We start from the raw sequence: 18,290 nt of genomic DNA, 5'->3' as shown, positions 1-18,290 counted from the left end.
AAAGTGGATTTTCGGCAGACAAATAAATCCACTCAGATGGAAAGGCTGCAAGAGGTTTAAGAAGCATCAACCCAAATTAGAGACAGAGGCGGAGTGTTTGTACGAGCAGACATCAATAACCTATGGAACAGAATGGAATGAGGAACCCAAACCCAAGGCTGCTTTGAAAAGTTGTGGAGAGACTCTGTGCAACAGCTACTTTACAGGTCTCACCAGTCCAAACAATCCAACTGACACGAGTAAAATCTCCTGAAACATGGAGTTTATTGTACAGAGGAAACCGTGTGGTGGGCAAGTGTACAGAAGCCGGTAGGTAGCCCAGGGTGTGATGAGACGGAACGGAACAGAACCAGAACGGAACACGACAACATTCCAGAACTGTCGGGCACCAGAGTTTCAGTAAGGTGTAGCTGGAGCTGTCACCATCCCAACATTCTTTAGAACAGCGGCCGAGTGCGGTCCACCCTTTTAGTGGTCTGTGCGCAGTAGTAAGCATTCTTTTTTTAATGAACCACAACACAACCCTTTAAAAATGTATCTCAACGAAACAATTCACATGGCACTGTAAGACCAGGAAAGTTCAGAATTCACACACAGACACATACACACTCACACACGCACGTACACTTAAATACAGCAGCCCTTAATGACCGCATTTGCATTAAGGCGAGAGAAATGCGGTATTCACCTAAAAAAAAAAAAAAAGAATAAAACTTTATTCTTCACTGCTGAGTCTCCCAGCCCTTGATGTGGAAGCAGGTTGCCAGGTAGAGGAACATTCCCCCTTACCCTTCACCTAGCTCAACATTCTGGGATCAGATCACGCAGCTTTGACATGCTGGGCTTGAAAAGCAGGTGGAGACTGCTCCCTACCTGCCGACACAGGTAACCACGACCCCCCACCCCCACTCCCCAACTCTCCTTACACACCTGGCCGGGGGAAAGTGCTCATTTAAATTCTCTGTACTTGTTGCTTTTAATTCATCCAGAATAACACAGCAGCTCCAAAATGGGGTATAATTCTTTACAATATTCTATATACAAGAATTTACAACCTCCCCCCATTGCGTGTAAAACAGAATACAATGCCACCACAGAGCTGTGTGTAAACCACTTGCTCATCTGCTGGGATTTCTCTACAGAGGTGCATGCTGGGAAGGGTTGGCCTCGAGCGTCTGTTTAAAAAGGCATCATGGCTGAGGGTCTTCTTGTTTCTTCAGAACACATTTGCTTGTAAATATTACATACAGTATTTTGTGTATGAGGTACACGGCGAGGTATGCTGGACCAAACTTTCCATTCATTCTTCATCTGTGCACACCTGAGAATGACAGGGACAGTGACCATGGTAACCAATGAGAAGCTGAACGAAGGATCAGGTTAGCCAATGTCCGTCTGTCTGTCTGCGAGTGTATGTGAGAGACAAACAGACTATGGGAGGGTCTGTGCCTACATATGTAGATGCACATGTGTCTGCAAACGCTTCTGTGTGCGTGTCTGCATGTGTCTGTGCATGTGTCTGCGCAGGTGTCTGGATGTGTGTCTGTGCATGTGTCTGCGCATGTGTCTGCGCAGGTGTCTGGACGTGTCTGTGCATGTGTCTGCGCATGTGTCTGCGGAGGTGTCTGCGGAGGTGTCTGCGCAGGTGTCTGCGCAGGTGTCTGCGCAGGTGTCTGCGCAGGTGTCTGGACGTGTGCCCGCGCATGCGTCTATGCGTGTCTGACCTTGACGAAGGGATGGTCCAGCAGCGCGCTGGCAGTCCAGCGCTGCTTGGGGTCGCTCTCCAGGCAGTGCGCCAGGAAGTCCTTCCCCTCGGCGCTCAGCTTCTCCGGGACGGGCGGCTTGTGGCCCATGCCCACCCTGTACATGATCTGGAAGTTGTGTTCGTACTCGTGCCACGGCCTCTGCAGTCACACACACACACAAACACAGACACAAAGACAGAGGGAGTATCCTTTCAGATCACTGATTCACTGATCTTTAAACACCTGGATAGCTCACCTTATTCACCAACTGTGTAACATCAAGAAATCCACACACTGTAGAGATCAGAGTATCTGCACAAAATTGATCTAGGTTTGATAATTAAGTTTACTTTTTAACCCACATTGACTGAGTGTGTCTGTTGCAGCTGTACCCATGACCAGCTAAAGATGCAGGGTACTTAACTGCACCAGGGTCTGAGATTACATTACGTTACATTACATTTATTTTAGCAGATGCTCTTATCCAGAGTGACTTCCAGCACAAGAGAACAGAAGGGTATCCATTCAAGTTGAAAGAGCAACAGTGTCAGACCAGGAGGTCAGTGAAATAACCACCATCAAGCTCTGCTGAGGCTTGGTCTTACAATAGAGGGGTGGTGTGTTTGATGTTGTGAACAGCTGCGTGTGCATATGGACAAATCTGCAGATAAAGCACTGCATGTGAGAGGTAGCATCTGCTATACTGAGAGATCATGTGTGAGACATGCAGACACAGTGACCAGCATGGTATTCAACCCCAACACAGTGTCTGGAGTCGCTGTGAGATACTGCAGAAAAGAAAGGGGGCGGAGAGAGGATGAAGGCGGGAGGACAGAGAGAGGTCAGGGGTCAGAGGTCGAGAAGCGCACCTTCCCCGTCACCATCTCGATGATGACACAGCCCAGACTCCAGATATCAGCTGCCCGGCCGTGACCTTCGCCCTTCGCCCTCGTGATGACCTCAGGGGCCATGTACGCTATGGGACAAAGGTACCGTCAGAGAGAGAGAGGGCAAGAGAGAGGGAGGGAGAGAGAGAGAGAAAGAGCAACGAATTAACTGAGGAAACCTTGACAAATAATGCCAAATATCACAAATAAAATGTGCAACACCTTCATGTGGAGCCATCAAAAATGTTCAGAGAAACAGGCCTTCTGACCCTCAATTCTAATCACACACAAGAAGGGAGGGCATTAATGCCAATATCCATTATAATACTTAGGAATTACAGCGTATTTCAAAAAGCAAAACGTGGCACAATGGCTCCACCTCCTGGACACATGCAACAGGGCAGTGCAGCCACCATCTCCTACAAACCTGTTTGGGGTCATCAGTGCAATGAAGTACTACTGAATAATTAGTGTTATTTAGATGCAATCACCCACATGGCCATGGCTAAGAAACACTTTGAGTTTAACCATTTCTCTCTGTGTCCCTTCATTAAGACTACAACACCACAGTATTAACTTGCTTAGCCGCCCATTTCTCATTCATATAGTTAGGTATTGACTGAAAAAGTCCAGGTGAGGCAGTATGCTCAAAGCAGAAACAGCACCCAACTTGGGATTTAAACCCAAACCCCGCCCCCTGCCAACACTCACCTGCCGTTCCTAGGGTGCTGTTCACCTCCCCTGGCATGGTCTGGGCGTTGTTCTTTAGTTTCACTGAACAGCCAAAATCGCCCAATTTGATCAGGCCCGACGACGTGAGGAAGATGTTGGCTCCTTAACGGGGGTCAAAAGTCAGAGGTCAGAAGGGGCTGCCTGGATCAGGCATTTATCGGGGAGAGGGGCGGAGAGCAGATGGGAGTGCCTCAAAGTGGGCGGGTACTAGCAGAAGTGGGTGGAGAATAATTGCTGGGTGGGGAATGACAGAGAGGGGCAGAGAAAAGCACTCACCCTTGATGTCACGGTGCACGATGCCGTGCTCATGGAGCACGTTGGTTGCCGTGGTGATCTGTTTGCTGTAGAGGCGGATGACATGCTCCTGCAGTCCGAGTCTGGACACCTCCTCCAGAGTTCCCTCATCACAGAACTCCATGAAGATGTACATCTCCTCCTACACACACACACACAGACATAAAGGGAGTCAGTCAAGTGAGTCAGTGAGTTTCAGATCTCTTTGAAAGTCTCTTTAAAAGTCCACACACATACACACACATACACACACACACACACACACACACATACACACATACACACATACACTTCCTCACCCGATGTAGCTCCACCCCAAAGTAGCGCACCAGGTTGGGGTGTTTTATTCCCTCAAAGATTTTCAGCTCATCTGCTGTCTCCTTTATTGTTTTATGGTCGTTGGGCTGAAACCTGATCTGGACTCACAACACAGAGCAAAACAAACAGCTGGAGTCAATCGACACATTTGACTCACAATCAAAAACAACACAGTTTGGCCACCACCAAAATTACCCCTTTCAACTGGGATAGATCAAGAGTATTTAACAAAGTATTTAACAAAGATATTAACACAGATAAACAACAGCAACCAATATATCAATAAATAATAACATAATTTATGACATTACTATGGCATTGACTTCACTTAGTACTTCTCTGCCGCTGTGGTGAAGCAGATTCTGTTGAATTGTTTCTTTTTGAGGACAATGCCAGACAGACAGACTTGAATCCAAACAGTTACTCCATGTAAACACACACACCACACTCACCTCTCAACAGGTAAACACACACAGACCACACCCACCTCTTTCATGGCCATGAGCTCTCCAGTGTCCACATTGATGCAGGTGTACACCTTCCCATACTGCCCCTCACCTGCGGACACGCCCAGTCAGAACTGAACACTGAAAACACTCCTGCAGCCAGAGACTAGCTCTCCCACCTGTCTGCCCAGCTATTCATCAGGAACAGCAACAGCCACACATGTGTTTCACCGTGTGAATGAGAACAGATTCAGGTGAAACATCAAATTAGGGGGTGGGGGAGGGGACAGAGGGGAGCTGGAAGGGGGTCAGGGGGAAGGGCTGGAGGGGGGTCAGGGAGAGGACAGAAGTGGTGAGAAGTGGGTGCAGCACAGTGAGTGTTGTCAGATTTACAGGTGCAGACAGAGGGGGTCAGAGAGAGAGAGTGGGGGGATAGAGAATGGGTGCTCAGCGCACATTATTATGAGAGGAAAGCAAAAGGGACCAATGAGGGGCAGCGTACCGATCTTGTTGCCTCTCTGCCACTTGAAGGTGACCTTGCGGAGGCCAACATGCATGACGGTGTCGTAGGACTTGGGCGTGTGGCACACCTGGCCGATGATGTTGCGCTGCTTCATGAGAGCATAGCGCTGCTCCTCAAACGAGCGGATTGAGCGCCGGACCGCCTCCATGGGGCTCTGCCTCGCTGCCGTGTCTGTGGCGGGGGAAACGTCCACAGATTGACAATGCTGCCCCCTGATGGTCAATGACTGCACCCACCCTATAAACTGTGCCGACAAAAGCAAACCTCACAGCAACATAAAAAGTGACACCTGTTGCCAATGAATGCTAACTCCACCCACTCCCACTGCCAAAGAGGGCTAACTCCACCCACCCCCACTGCCAAAGAGGGCTAACTCCACCCACTCCCACTGCCAAAGAGGGCTAACTCCACCCACCCCCACTGCCAAAGAGGGCTAACTCCACCCACTCCCACTGCCAAAGAGGGCTAACTCCACCCACCCCCACTGCCAAAGAGGGCTAATTCCACAGTCGCTTCTCTCTTACCTTTAGACTGACTGATGAAGTTTCGAAGCTCCCAGCTGCGTCTTGCAGTGGCATTTGGGTCCACCTTTGGGTAATAGGGCTCTGGCCAGAGAACAGACAGACAAGACAGTAAGATGCAGTGACAGACAGACTGACAGAAAAAAAAGCATGCTTACGCAGATGAGAAAAAGACAGGATGTGTGAGAGAGGGGCAGAAGGAGTTCAGAGAGAGAGAAGGAGAAAGAAAGAAGGGAGAGAGAAGGAGACGGAGACAGAACCAGAGGTGTGGCAGACAGAACGAGGGGATGGAAAAACAGGCCAGACAGACACATGGACAGGGAAGAGAAAGTGCAGGATGACAGACACAATTAAGCAGAAACTAACCTCTCCATGACTGTGTTGATTGCAGATTCTTACTTATTAACTTTAACGCTTTGGCAAGAGGCACAATACATGGAGTATATCATGACAATAAAGCAGTTTGTATTGAGTGTCTCTCTGACAAAGAAAGAAAGGGAGGGAGAGAAGGTGGCTGGACAGAGGATGGAAAGCTGAGTGAGATGGACAGACAGACATACGGACAGGGCAGCTGCTCCTACCTTCCCTGTCCTCTGTGGGGCTGGAGTGGCGGCTAAGCGACTTAAACTGCTGTTCAGGTGCCCCCGACGACAGCCGGTCGTTGTCATGGAGATTGGAGCCTCTGTGTAGGGGACAGCGTTGAGTACCGTCAAACACACACTTGGACACACATGCACACACACACACACACCCACGCAGGCTCACCCATACACTCGCCGCTCCAAGGCCCAATTGCTCTGAGCCAAGAGTCTCCCTCTCCCCATCCTACAGTCAGTATCTATCTCCCCCATCTGTCACCCCAGTTAGCCAAAGATGCGTTCAACAAGGTAATCCTTCTAGCACATTCCTGCCTGTTGCTAACAATGAAAGAAAATGTATCTCCACATGTTGGGAATGTAAGGGGACCAGCTCAAGCAGGAGGACTCATTAGACAAATGCATTTGTATTCACACTCTCTCACACACACCTCTCCCTCTCGTTCATTCTCAGAGTTGGACACAGACAAACAGTAGTGATGAGCCAGCCTGGTTCCAGCTCTACAGTGGAAAAGGGGTATGAGTCAGCCTGGTTCCAGCTCTACAGTGGAATACCGTATGTACGAACATTACTTGCCTCTCACAACATTCGAATCAGCCAATCAGAACTATACACACAAAGTCATGTCATAACACTGAAAGACATGCTTTCCCTCCAGAAAGGATGCAGAGACACCTGCAGACGGTACCATCAGAAACATGCAACAAAAGTTTAACAGGATTACTTATTACCCCATTCATCTCCCTGCAACCCATGGTAGCATTTGTTTACACCCCTGGCACTTTAAATCCCGCTCGCTCCGCTGAAAAAGGGATCACTCAGACAGAACTACTGGAGCAACCCATGAGGCAGGGGGTCTTTTCTGTAGAATCAGAATCAGTGTTTATTGGCCAAGTATGGCTTTACAAATACAAGGAATTTGACTCCGGTTCCAGTGTCTCTCGTAGTGCGTTCACACAATGATTTACATGGTGACAACAAATACCATCCAACAGTACTGTAACAACTAACAACAAGAGTAGTGCAGGACACACACATAAAACGGGGTGAGGATGGAATGAATTCTGATTCTGATTCTGATGAATTCTGATTCTGATTGCTACCCGTTCGGCTTGGTTCTGTCCCACAGGCACAGCAAGCAGCCTCAACGCGTGCAGAGGGAGAACCAGAACCGTAAGCGGTCTTCGGAAGATGCTATTCATAAAAAGGTCTGCCAGATAAACAGATGCATTGCAGTGTAAGCAGGTCTTCATTTCAAAGGCTAGCTTTTCAGGCATTCAAACAGAAAATGAAACGATTTCCTGTTCTCTCCCGATCCAATTTCAGCTATCAGTGCAAAACGCAACATACATTAGTCACATGATCAAGTCACATGATCAAATGTTAACAGAATGCAGTGGAGCAGACCCATGCTCAGAGACAGGGGACTGGTGGAGGAGGGGGTGAAGGGGTGTGGCTTAGACCATATAAGGTAATATGAGGTGGGCGCAGTGCCACTGTGGGCAAGGGCAACTGTTGTTGACATCAGTGAGGGAAGTCAATGCTGTCTTAGGTAACTGCCGTCACTGGTTTATGATGCCATAGACTGCTTTATGAGGTCATAGAGGGGAAGGAGACAATGCTATCAGATGGCAGTGGGGGTGGATTGACTACTTTATGAGGTCATAGAAAGGGAGGAGGGACTCCCTCATGAGGTCATAGTAGGGGGGAAAACAATACTCTGGGATATCAGTGGGCTACCTGAGGTCAGAGGGGACGCTGATGGGTTTGGGGTGACTGGGCTCCCCAACGCCCTGGGGGGCGGGGCGGGGGGAGGTCCGAAGGTCACAGGGGAGACTCCTAGAGCTGTGGCAGAAACACACACTGAGAGATTCAACTTTAGGTACACAGGGGAGGGAAGGACCTGCCAGACACATCCACACACGCACACACACACACACGCAAACAAAGGTCCGGAGAATGAACTAGATTCCATTGTTCAGATACTGAATGAAGGCCTTCAGCCATTTTTAAAGAAACTTTGCTAATTACCAGAGGTGGACTTCTCCGCACGCTGTTCAATCCTGTTCAAGGCTAAGAAGATGCTACCAGGGACCATGGAGGCAAGAGCATACACACATACAGGTACACACATACACACACAGACAGACACACAAACACACACGCGCGCACGCGCACACACACACACACACACAGACATATGCACACTCATTCACACACAGATTCAGATTCACACACACTGAATGACCCTTGTAGAAGAGGGAAGTGTCTGTTCCTGGTTTGTCATTTCCAGGGTTGAACTCCGCCTACCTGAAGCCGTCGGTGTTGGGCATGAACAGGTTGGGGTTTGGGGGGTCGCTATGACAACGGGGAACCTTAATGGGCCGAGGGCTGTTTCTCGTGGCTGAGGACACAAAATAACAACATCTGTGATGTCATCACCCAAACCATGAACCCACTCATCCACTCCCCAACACCACCCAACACATGAGCTCATTCACCCACCCCCCAACACCACCCAACACATGGGCCCAGTAATCTTGGTGTTGGACAGGAAGTTGGGTTGTTCAGTTACAGAAGGGCGGAGGTGTATGACATAACAGCAAGGAGAAGGGCTCATAACTGAAAAACTGCTGGTTTGATTCCCCGCTGGGACACTGCTGTTGTATCCATTGGCATGGTACTTAACCCAGTAAATTGTGTCAGTAAATATCCACCTACACCCATGGATAAAATTATAACCTGTGTAAGTTGCTCTGGCTAAGAGCATCTACTAAATGACAATAATGTAACGTAAGGTGTTGGACAGGAGGTAGGGTTAATGGATAGGAAGTTTGGATGTGTAATTAAAGCATGACTATGGTGTTACACAGGAAGTTGGGCTGTTGGACAGGAAGTTAGGCTGTTGGACAGGAAGTTGGGCTAAAGCTCTTACCGATGTACAGGCCACTGACTGGACTGTGAGGTTTCCCGATCACATGACCAATACACTCGTTCATCAAAGCCTGCAGACTCTGAGAGAGAATCATACACTTTTACACAACATATAACATACACACATCATTTCATACATCATACAGCATAAAACACACAACGTGCAATACATACAGCCAGTATCACATAGACAGTAATACATATAACATGCAAGATATAAGCAGCATGCAAACAAACAAAAACACATTTCATTACACTATTGGCATTTAGCACTCACACTTAGCTACAGCAGCTTACACTGGGTACATTTTTTTTGTACAATGTTAGCTATTTATACGGCTGGATATTTACTGAAGCAATTGTGGGTTAATTACCGTGCTCCTTAAACAATATCATACACTGCTGCCCCAAAATCAGGCTATATGATTTCATTACATTTTTCTCATTTAGCAGACACTCTTATCCAGAGTGACTTACATATGTTGCAGGTTCAAATTAATATGTGGATATACACACACACACACACACGCGCACACACACACACGCGCATACACACACACACACACGCGCACACACACACACGCACACACACACACGCACACGCACACACACACACGCACACACGCACGCACACACACACGCACACACACATATACACACACACACTCACACACTCACACACTGAAGTCACAGGCTGTGAGGCAGACATAGCGAAGGTACTGCAGTAAACGGACTCCTTTAAAACCTCATACAAGCAAACTCATCCACACAAGCAGACCATGCAATCTGCAAACTCATTTTCACAAGCACACAGACATAAACACACATACACACACTGGGAAACCTGGAAACTCTCTTACACGCACACACAAAGAAACAACATTTCTACAAAGAATAGCAATCATTAATTACAGTGTACTAATTATGGCAGCTTCTTAGCGTGGTTTACCAGAAAGTCTTCCTCTGGCAGAATGGAAATAAACGCCGGCTCAATGGACTGCAGGAAGTCGAAGCCTTGAGTGGCCCACCTGAAAACAAAGACGGAAACGGTCATATATTTCTGCAACAATAATAACTCAGCAAAATCACACACGCTTCCTCCTCCACTCCCCCCGTTGCCCCTAGCGACGGCCATCCCACCTAGGCCGTGTGCCCCGCCCACTCTCGCACTTGGTCAGGACATGGATCATCCACTTCCGGGCACAGGTGATGTAGCGCTCCCCGATTCTCTGCCGGAACTCCCCAGACATCAGCCGCACCACCTCCTTATGGTACTGAGGCAGAGAGGGACCCCGAAGGCCGTTAGCCTGCTGACTGACCTCAGCTCACACAACCACCTACTGTTAAAAATATCATATTTCCCACAATGCTTTCCATTTTCTGTCAAATGCATTTTATCCTGTCTGATGTCTGATCTCCCCTCACACAGCTGGATAGGCAGCCAAAGGCTATCGTGATTAAGCAACTGTTAAAGATGTCACATTTCCCACAGTGGTTTCCATTTTCTGTCAAACACATTTTATTTCACTGCATCTGGGACAATTCAAAGCAGCTGAACCTTATTTTCAATTAGAGCACAGCAAAGTGTTCCACCACCTTAATTAACCAAGTAAAGAAAGAGTGGCATGCAAGAGCTAAATAAAAATATGAATCTGATTTTTCTAGTTTGGCTACAGACAAAGAAGGTCCAGCTCTATTCATGTCCCCCCATAATGGGTGGAGCTACTATGTGCTGTCAATCACTGACTCGTAGGAACCAATGAACAGGCTTTACTAAACACTATGACTGGTTGCAGTCAGCAGGTCAAACATTGTCCCGAGCTGCCTCCATCACTGCTTTGTCTCTGATTTCAAAATTGTAGAGGACTTGCCACTCAATTAACCAATTAATCTCTTGGAGACTGAAACACAGTCTAAACACATAATCAAGGCCACGGCGAAACACTGTAGCTTCCTGAGAGCTGTACAACTTCATACAGGTTCTCCCACATACTCAAATGACATGTAAATATGACACTGACCCAGTGACATGCACCAGCTATGGTGACAGAGATTTGGCCAATACTTTTCACTGCTCTGAAGTATGTTCTACCCTGAAACCCTGATTTGTTGAGCATGGAGCATGCCTACAAGGGAGCTATGCAAAACTCTGTAAATGTGTATGCATAAGGGTTGTTGCAATAAATATATTAACGTCTTGACTCCTGACCTCGAAGGCAAAGTTGAAGCTCTGGATCATGGCCTCTCTGTAGTACTGCTGCAGGGTGGGTGACTCGGACTCCTCCACCTCCGCCTCGAATTCGGAGGTGAACATGTACTCCACCCGGTCAATGGCTGCGCTGATCTTGATGCAAAGCTGCAGGGCCTCATTCTGGGGGGATGGGGGACACACCACTGTCTCAGATCACAGTTACTTAACACACACTCATTCTAAGCAAAAGTTTCCACGGGTTCCAATCCCACCTGGAACTCCACTGCCTAATGAAGGGCCTTCAGTTGCACTACTCCAGTTAAGATCTAGCTCTATTAATACACTGCAAAGCATGTATGGTATAAGGTCTGCAAGTCACACTGAATATGAGACATTCAAAATGTGATGCAATGCATGCAACACCCTCGCAATTCACAGGAGATTCATTCTAGAGATCGAGGAGACCAAACAGTGAAACCACATGATTAACATCACAGAGGAGAGAGAGACCGCATGGTTGACGGTGTAGAGCAAGATTTCAAGATTTCACAGCTATATAACTGACAGAGGAACAGACAGACAGCCTGGCTGGTAGCTGGAGACCATGCAGTCGACTCTAGGAGACATTGCATTAAATTATTGTCATTCACCAGACGCTCTTAATCACAGTGACTTACATAGGTTACAATTTTTTCATGTCATGACAGACCACACAGTCAACCACATGAATGACAGAGAGAGACAGCATGGTTGGTGGTTGGATTGTGAGACCACATGGATGATTCTGGGAGAACCACACTATGCGGTCGACCACAGGAGAGTAAGACCACTTGCCAATTGGCAACAGTATGACAGAGAGACTGTGCAGTTGACCAAAGTGTAGTGAGAGCACCTGGTCAGCAGTATGGCAGAGAGACCGTGGGGCAGCATTACCTTCAGCTGCTCCAGAGCTCCTGCAATGACCGGCTGGCTGGATGTCTGCTCGCTCCGCAGGGTCACCAGGTCCTCCAGGGGGCGCTGGAACGCCCTGCGCTGGGCTGACAAGCTGGACGACTGCATCACTATCAGCAGCAGGTTCTCCACCTGAGAGACAGGGAGTGAGGGGGGTCAGATGGGGGAGAGGCGGAGTGATTATGAATCACTGCATTTAATATTTAACAAGACGACTCACTCATTTTCCCAGAATACACATCCAACCGTCACCGTGTAGTGACACATTTCAAAATTGCTTTCTTTACAGACTGGCTTCAAAGGAACACAGATAATAACTGTATGTATAGTTCAGAATGTACTCACACCTAAACTGAAATGTTGTATTAGATTAGTGGCATTTAGCAGATGCTCTTATCCAGAGCCACTTACATAGGTTACAATTTTTACATTTTATCCATCTTCTATACAGCTGGATATTTCGCTGAGGCAATTTTGGGTTAAATACCCTGCCTAAGGACACAGCAGCAGTACCCCAGCAGGGAATTGAACCAGCAACCTTTCAGTTTCAAGCCGTGCTCCTTATCACTATGCTACACTGCCACCCCTAAAACTCAAAAGTTAATTACTAGCAGGCGCTTGCTGAGAGTTAAAAAAAAACCTTGTATCATATGACACATAAATGCGCAGCCCACCTTCATGGCCCGGAGGGTGTCCACAGTCTCCACCTGAGGGAGCAGCTTTAGCAGGCTGCCCTCCCACTGCGGCCAGCTGGCCTCCGCAGGCGAGTCCCAGGCTCCATGCTTGCTCAGCAGCAGGTAGGCCTCATCGGAGATCTCGTCCAGGATCTCGTCCGGCTCCTTAGAACAGTCCTTCCCGGCCGCCGCCCTCAGCAGCTGCAGGACAATGTCACGCTGCGGGGCCAGGCGGCTCGGAATGAACACCTGCAGCTCATCCAGCCCTGGAATCTGCACCTGGAAAGAGGGACAGAGGGAGGGAGGGAGAGAGAGAAGATCAGAGAGAGGGAGAGGGAGGGAGAGGGATACAGGGGCAGGGAGGGAGGTAGGGAGAGGGACACAGAGGGAGGGATAGAGAGGGAGAGAGGGAAAGAGGGGAGGAGAGAGAGGGATATAGCGGGAGGGAGGGGGAAGAGAGGGAGAGACAGGAGGAAAGAGCAGGAAGGAGAGGGATAGAGAGGGAGAGAAAGAGGTAGAAAGCAAGAAATAGACAGGAGCAGAGAGGGGTGGGAGAGAAAGATGTGTGGAATGGACATTAAACAAATAGAGACAGCTGGTCCACATGACAGAGGAAAACAGCACAACCAGAGAGTCAGGAACAGCAGCGCAAACGAGAGATAAGAAGAGAAGCAGCTCACCTTTACATAGTTCCTCTCTTTCAGAGCCTCAAGGAAGGTGGGCAGGCTGGCAGAGAAGGTGAACTCGGCGGCGATCTCCAGGTCCTGCAGAGAGGAGCAGTGAGGATGAGGAGGGTGGGGGCGGGGGGGCACGGGGGTGGCGGCTGACAGTGACCCTCACCTTGCGGAGCATCTTGGCGAAGCCCAGCGCTTTGGACGCCCTCTCCCTCGCCTCATGGAAGAGCTCCTTCAGTGAGCGGCTCGTCTCGATGACCGAGCGCCTGCACGTGACGTGACATTTGACAGTTTATTATGACATCATTCCACAGGAATCCATTATGACATCATCAGTGTTCGACGCATACATTCCAGAGGTCCACATTGTACAGCCCAGCTCACCTGATCTCTCCCAAGGGCGAAATGTCATCTGCACTTTCCCAGAATTCATTGCCACTCCTCTGTAGCCCCGCCTCCAGGAAGTCTCCTGTAGACTTAAGCAGCATCCTCGCAATGTCACTGTGGGCAAAGAGAGAGAGGCGGGGGGGGTGACTGAATGAGTCAGTGAGTGACTGAGTGAGTATAAGTTACTTGTTAATTGAAGTGACTGATAAAAAGCTGACAAAAATTCTGACAGTGAAAAGGCCCAGTGGAATTAACCGAATTAAATAGTTAGGGACGGAGAGAGAGAGAGAGAGAGATAGAGGGGGGAGGGAGAGAAAGAGAAGGAGAGAGGGAGGGTGAGAGAAAGGAATGGATAGCTATTAGCTAGGGGAAGAGAGTTAAAATGGAGATGAAAGAAATGAAAGAAAGAGCGGGAAGGGAGTGGACAGAGAGAGAAAGACAGAGAGGGAGAGAGATAAGGAGGATGGGAGGTGGAGGAGAAAAGTAATGAAGGGATAGGGAGAAAGACAGATATAGTGGGGGGGCTTAAACTGGGACTCTAAAGAGATGCTGACCAGAAGAGGCGTCCAGACTGGGCCTCTCCCCCGCGGATGTAGGGAGTGATGACCTTGGTGAAGCTCCACTCCACCTCCAGCAGGTTCTTCAGGCTGTGAGACGCCTGTGGCAGCTGCTGCAGCATCTGGATCCAGCTGCGCATGTAGTCAAAATACACCTGTGGAGGCACAGGGCACTGTAATGTCTGCACAGGTGTACTGGTGTGGTGCTGGTGGACAGGTACAGTATGTCTGTGCAGGTGGACAGGTATGTCTGCGCAGGTGGACTGGTATGTCTGCGCAGGGGTACTGGTGTGGTGCTGGTGGACAGGTACAGTATGTCTGCGCAGGTGGACAGGTATGTCTGCGCAGGTGGACAGGTATGTCTGTGCAGGTGGACTGGTGTGGTGCTGGTGGACAGGTACAGTATGTCTGTGTAGGTGGACAGGTATGTCTGCGCAGGTGGACTGGTATGTCTGCGCAGGTGGACTGGTATGTCTGTGCAGGTGGACAGCGGTGGCGCTTGGTCTGCAGGTCCTACCATCAGCATCTTGTGCAGGTCCTCCTCGAAGTCATCAATGTTGCCATTGGCCTGCAGGGGGTCGGTGACGACGCCACATAGCATGAACTGGTAATACTGCTTCATCAGAGCACCGCCCTTCAGAACCTCCTTACACTCACGCACCAGCTGCAAGGAGCGCACACACACATACACACATACGTGCACACACACACACACACATACACACGCGCGCGCACACACACACACACACACACAGACAGGGAGACACAGGGAGACTGAGTGAGTTTGTGAGTTTCAGACCTGTTTGACACTGAGCAGTGAGGATGAGTGAGTTAGCGAGTAGTGAGTGAGTTTCGGACCTGTTTGATGCTGAGTAGCGATGGCTCTCCTGCAGGTCTCTGTTCGAGGCGGAGCTTCAGGCATTCATGGATGACGTTGAGCAGAACTCGGCACAGCACCAGGAACGCCGGCTGGAAAGAGGGCAGGTCCATGGCCAGGAGCTCCTCCCACGAGACTCGCTCCGGCCCCGCCTCCTCGCACCCAGGGGTGCTGTGGGCCAGGTGAGGGGACAGTTCCGGCAGGTAATCGCTGTAGAGCAGCGGGTCGGGGAACTCCGAAAACTGCGCATCAGAGACAGGAGACAGAGAATGGAGTCGCAAAGCTTCCAAATCAGTCCTCGTTAAGGACGGCCGCTACGCCAATTCATAATGTAAGTGTTAAAGAAGTTCGGTCTAATACGGAACTTCTGAAGTGTTTTAACCCCAGGAATGACCTGGCTGACGCGCTCAACTTGACGTTGCTAAATTTGCTAAGCCTACCAGTTTGTTCAGCAAAGAGTCCGCAGACAGTTCTTTAGTGGCAAAGCAATCTTCATTTATTCCCTGGCAGCCACAGATAAAGCTCAATGTCCATTCACAAAACACCACACCAAACAAACTCGCGGTACAGCCTACAGCAGGCGTGAGCCCAGCGTGAACCTAGTGGTCAAACCCTTTGCCCTTCCGGGGTCAAACACCTAACCACAACATTGAACTTGGCTACCTATATACCTGAGCACCCCAATTAATAACAGTGACATCCAGTGTACAGAAAGAAAATTACAACTGAATTATCAGCAACATTTGGCTCCTACAGTAACTGTCAATTGAGAAAGTCAAAAGTGATAATTGGCAAAACTGATGAAATGCAAATAAAACCAGAGAGAGAACGATTGGCTGGCGGTCCTAACCATCCAGCAGCGGCTTTTGGACTAAACCAAACAGAACTGACAACCTCTAATGGGCCAGCTGAGGCTGCTCGAGAAAGGTCATTGAAGGTCATCCGCCTCGCTATGCGGTTAAAACGCTTTCAGTTCTCGAGAGGCCCTCTCACCTCCTCCAAGATGCCATTCCTGATAGAAGAAAGCCTCCACAGAAAAAGCGCTCCCTACTGGAGTTTCCCACTCCTTCAGCAGCTCACAAGAGGCCAAAAATCGCATGCAGATAAGGGTGTTTTTTATCACATCTTTTTAAGGTAACGATCAGACAGCCGCTCCTTGCTGTGGTAAAAACTGCAGTGTGTACAACACTCTGTTCTGGCACATTTTCAGAGAAACCACAGAAACCAATGTAAAAGTGAAACCATGATGCCCTCCGTTTCCTTGTGGGGGAAGAAACAGTCATTCTGATCTTCCTCTGATCTGACTGACTGGTGCATTCTACTGAGTAGCTTAATGCTCGGCCTCAGAACAACAGAAAAGCATTTCAAATGAGCGCATATTTTGTGTCTCTCATCAATCTATTGACTGAATACGGAAAAATGAGGTGTATGAATACAGTAACCACCTGCTTGAGAGAAAACCTAAAATTTCAGTTTCATGCAAAGGGAGAGTGGGATATGACTGTTGCTGAAGTTGGCCACAACACAGAATGCACTCTCTTTCAAACAGCATCTTCCGTTGTTAATATCAATGAGCTCCTATCCGGAAAGACCAGCTGGTGCTTCACTTGGGTCCTGTTTCACACCCTCCCTACCCGATCCAGTGGCACTAGAATAAAGATTCCTCAGAGCAGAGCAGTTTGGTAATGAGAATCAACACCAGGACACATTAATATAAACCAACACCTTCAGCTCATGCAAAGAAAAACACATTTAAAAAAAAACTAACTCCCATGATCCTTTTCACTCCTGTACCAACCCACACCCAGCTCACTCCCTTTGTGCTCCTAGTCTAAGCTAAGGACTCCACTCCTCCACATGTATCACCAGCCCCACTGTTTGCCTCCTCACTGTACTCTCTCCTTCTGGACACTCCCCCTAACCCACATCCACACCCCACCCCAGCCCCCCACCGCCCCGCCCTCCAGCCCCACCCCACCCCCAGCTCTGCCCTCACCTCCTGTGTGGGGGCGTGGCTGAGCAGTGCCGCCCGTGCCCTCTGCAGGGAGCGGCCCATCAGCTTGTGCAGCCTCAGGATGAGCTTGCGAAGCCCCATCTGCTTTAGCGCTTTGTCCACGAAGGGCCGGTAGATGGAGAAGGGGCGAGGCCCGGGCCGGCCGACGCTCTCTGGGGCGGGGCTACCCGTCGGGCAGGCCAGCCCCTCCTCCGAAAGTAGCCGGGTGAGCTCGTGCAGGGAGCAGGGCGACAGTGCAGTGCCCAGATTGGCCAGCGTGTCTCCCTCTTCCTCCTCCGCTTCGTCCTCCTCTTCCTCCTCGTCCTCGTCGGCCCGCGAGCAGCGCGGGGAGGGGTTCTGGAAGACGGGCCAGCCCAGGCGGGACGGGTCTCGCAGCCCCAGCACTGTCCCCATCAGCCACAGCTTCTGGTTGAGGTCCTGCGTGATGTTCAGCCACAGGCAGAGCGCCTGCACCCTGGCCTGGAAGTCCCGCGCGGCATACCCCTCGTAGTCCCTCTGCAGGGTCTGCAGGGACGGGTACAGTGCCTCCACCGACTCCAGCAGCCCCATCACCCGCTTCACCTGCTCCAGCGCCAGCCGCTGCCGCTGCAGGTGCGCCCCCCCGGGCCACGCCCCACCCTCCGCCCGCGGCGGCGCCCCCAGCCCGCGGTAGTCCACCCTGAAGGTGAGCACGCGCTCGATGGTATCCGGGATGTCCTTGCGGGCGTTGTAGAGGAACAGGTCCTGGTCGGGCACGCTGCGGCGGGCGTGCCAGGCCTGCAGCTCCAGCCACACCACCTCGGTGCTGTGTCCCGGGACGCCCGAAGGCTCGGGGCCCCGCTGCTCCCGCTCCTTCTTTTTGGATGACATGGAGGTGAGGCGCAGCAGGAGACGCAGCGTCTCGAAGAACTTGAGGCGGTCGGCGGGGCAGTCGGACCGGGACGTCTGCCGGTGGGTGCGGGCCAGCGAGGGGGGCACGGAGACCGGCA

General features: G+C 50.1%; 1 protein-coding gene across 2 annotated transcripts in view; it reads right to left on the bottom strand.

The window, feature by feature from the left end:
* Positions 1 to 844: 844 nt before the first annotated feature.
* LOC118777887 (mitogen-activated protein kinase kinase kinase 4-like) overlaps positions 845 to 18,290 on the bottom strand; it is a 27,220-nt gene continuing 9,774 nt past the window's right edge. Inside the window, exons 3-27 of one of the 2 annotated variants that reach the window (XM_036529129.1) lie at positions 17,305 to 18,290; positions 15,290 to 15,550; positions 14,949 to 15,095; positions 14,429 to 14,586; positions 13,872 to 13,988; positions 13,654 to 13,753; positions 13,494 to 13,577; positions 12,814 to 13,092; positions 12,122 to 12,271; positions 11,207 to 11,368; positions 10,138 to 10,271; positions 9,947 to 10,025; positions 8,999 to 9,077; positions 8,374 to 8,467; positions 7,804 to 7,908; positions 6,048 to 6,148; positions 5,470 to 5,550; positions 4,925 to 5,116; positions 4,464 to 4,534; positions 3,958 to 4,074; positions 3,641 to 3,800; positions 3,344 to 3,466; positions 2,615 to 2,721; positions 1,725 to 1,904; positions 845 to 1,321 (exon numbers count right to left, since the gene is read on the bottom strand). The exon at positions 17,305 to 18,290 is cut by the window's right edge and continues 198 nt beyond it. In XM_036529129.1, coding sequence (XP_036385022.1) covers positions 1,301 to 1,321; positions 1,725 to 1,904; positions 2,615 to 2,721; positions 3,344 to 3,466; positions 3,641 to 3,800; positions 3,958 to 4,074; positions 4,464 to 4,534; positions 4,925 to 5,116; positions 5,470 to 5,550; positions 6,048 to 6,148; positions 7,804 to 7,908; positions 8,374 to 8,467; positions 8,999 to 9,077; positions 9,947 to 10,025; positions 10,138 to 10,271; positions 11,207 to 11,368; positions 12,122 to 12,271; positions 12,814 to 13,092; positions 13,494 to 13,577; positions 13,654 to 13,753; positions 13,872 to 13,988; positions 14,429 to 14,586; positions 14,949 to 15,095; positions 15,290 to 15,550; positions 17,305 to 18,290 — 4,088 coding nt within the window. In that variant the 3' untranslated portion in view covers positions 845 to 1,300. The remainder of the gene's footprint in view (positions 1,322 to 1,724; positions 1,905 to 2,614; positions 2,722 to 3,343; positions 3,467 to 3,640; positions 3,801 to 3,957; positions 4,075 to 4,463; positions 4,535 to 4,924; positions 5,117 to 5,469; positions 5,551 to 6,047; positions 6,149 to 7,803; positions 7,909 to 8,373; positions 8,468 to 8,998; positions 9,078 to 9,946; positions 10,026 to 10,137; positions 10,272 to 11,206; positions 11,369 to 12,121; positions 12,272 to 12,813; positions 13,093 to 13,493; positions 13,578 to 13,653; positions 13,754 to 13,871; positions 13,989 to 14,428; positions 14,587 to 14,948; positions 15,096 to 15,289; positions 15,551 to 17,304) is intronic. The other variant, XM_036529138.1, reaches the window with a different exon arrangement.

Source organism: Megalops cyprinoides, chromosome 1 (genome assembly GCF_013368585.1).
Source record: "Megalops cyprinoides isolate fMegCyp1 chromosome 1, fMegCyp1.pri, whole genome shotgun sequence".
Classification (NCBI taxonomy): Eukaryota; Metazoa; Chordata; class Actinopteri; order Elopiformes; family Megalopidae; genus Megalops; species Megalops cyprinoides.
This window is presented reverse-complemented; position numbering and strand designations above follow the sequence as displayed.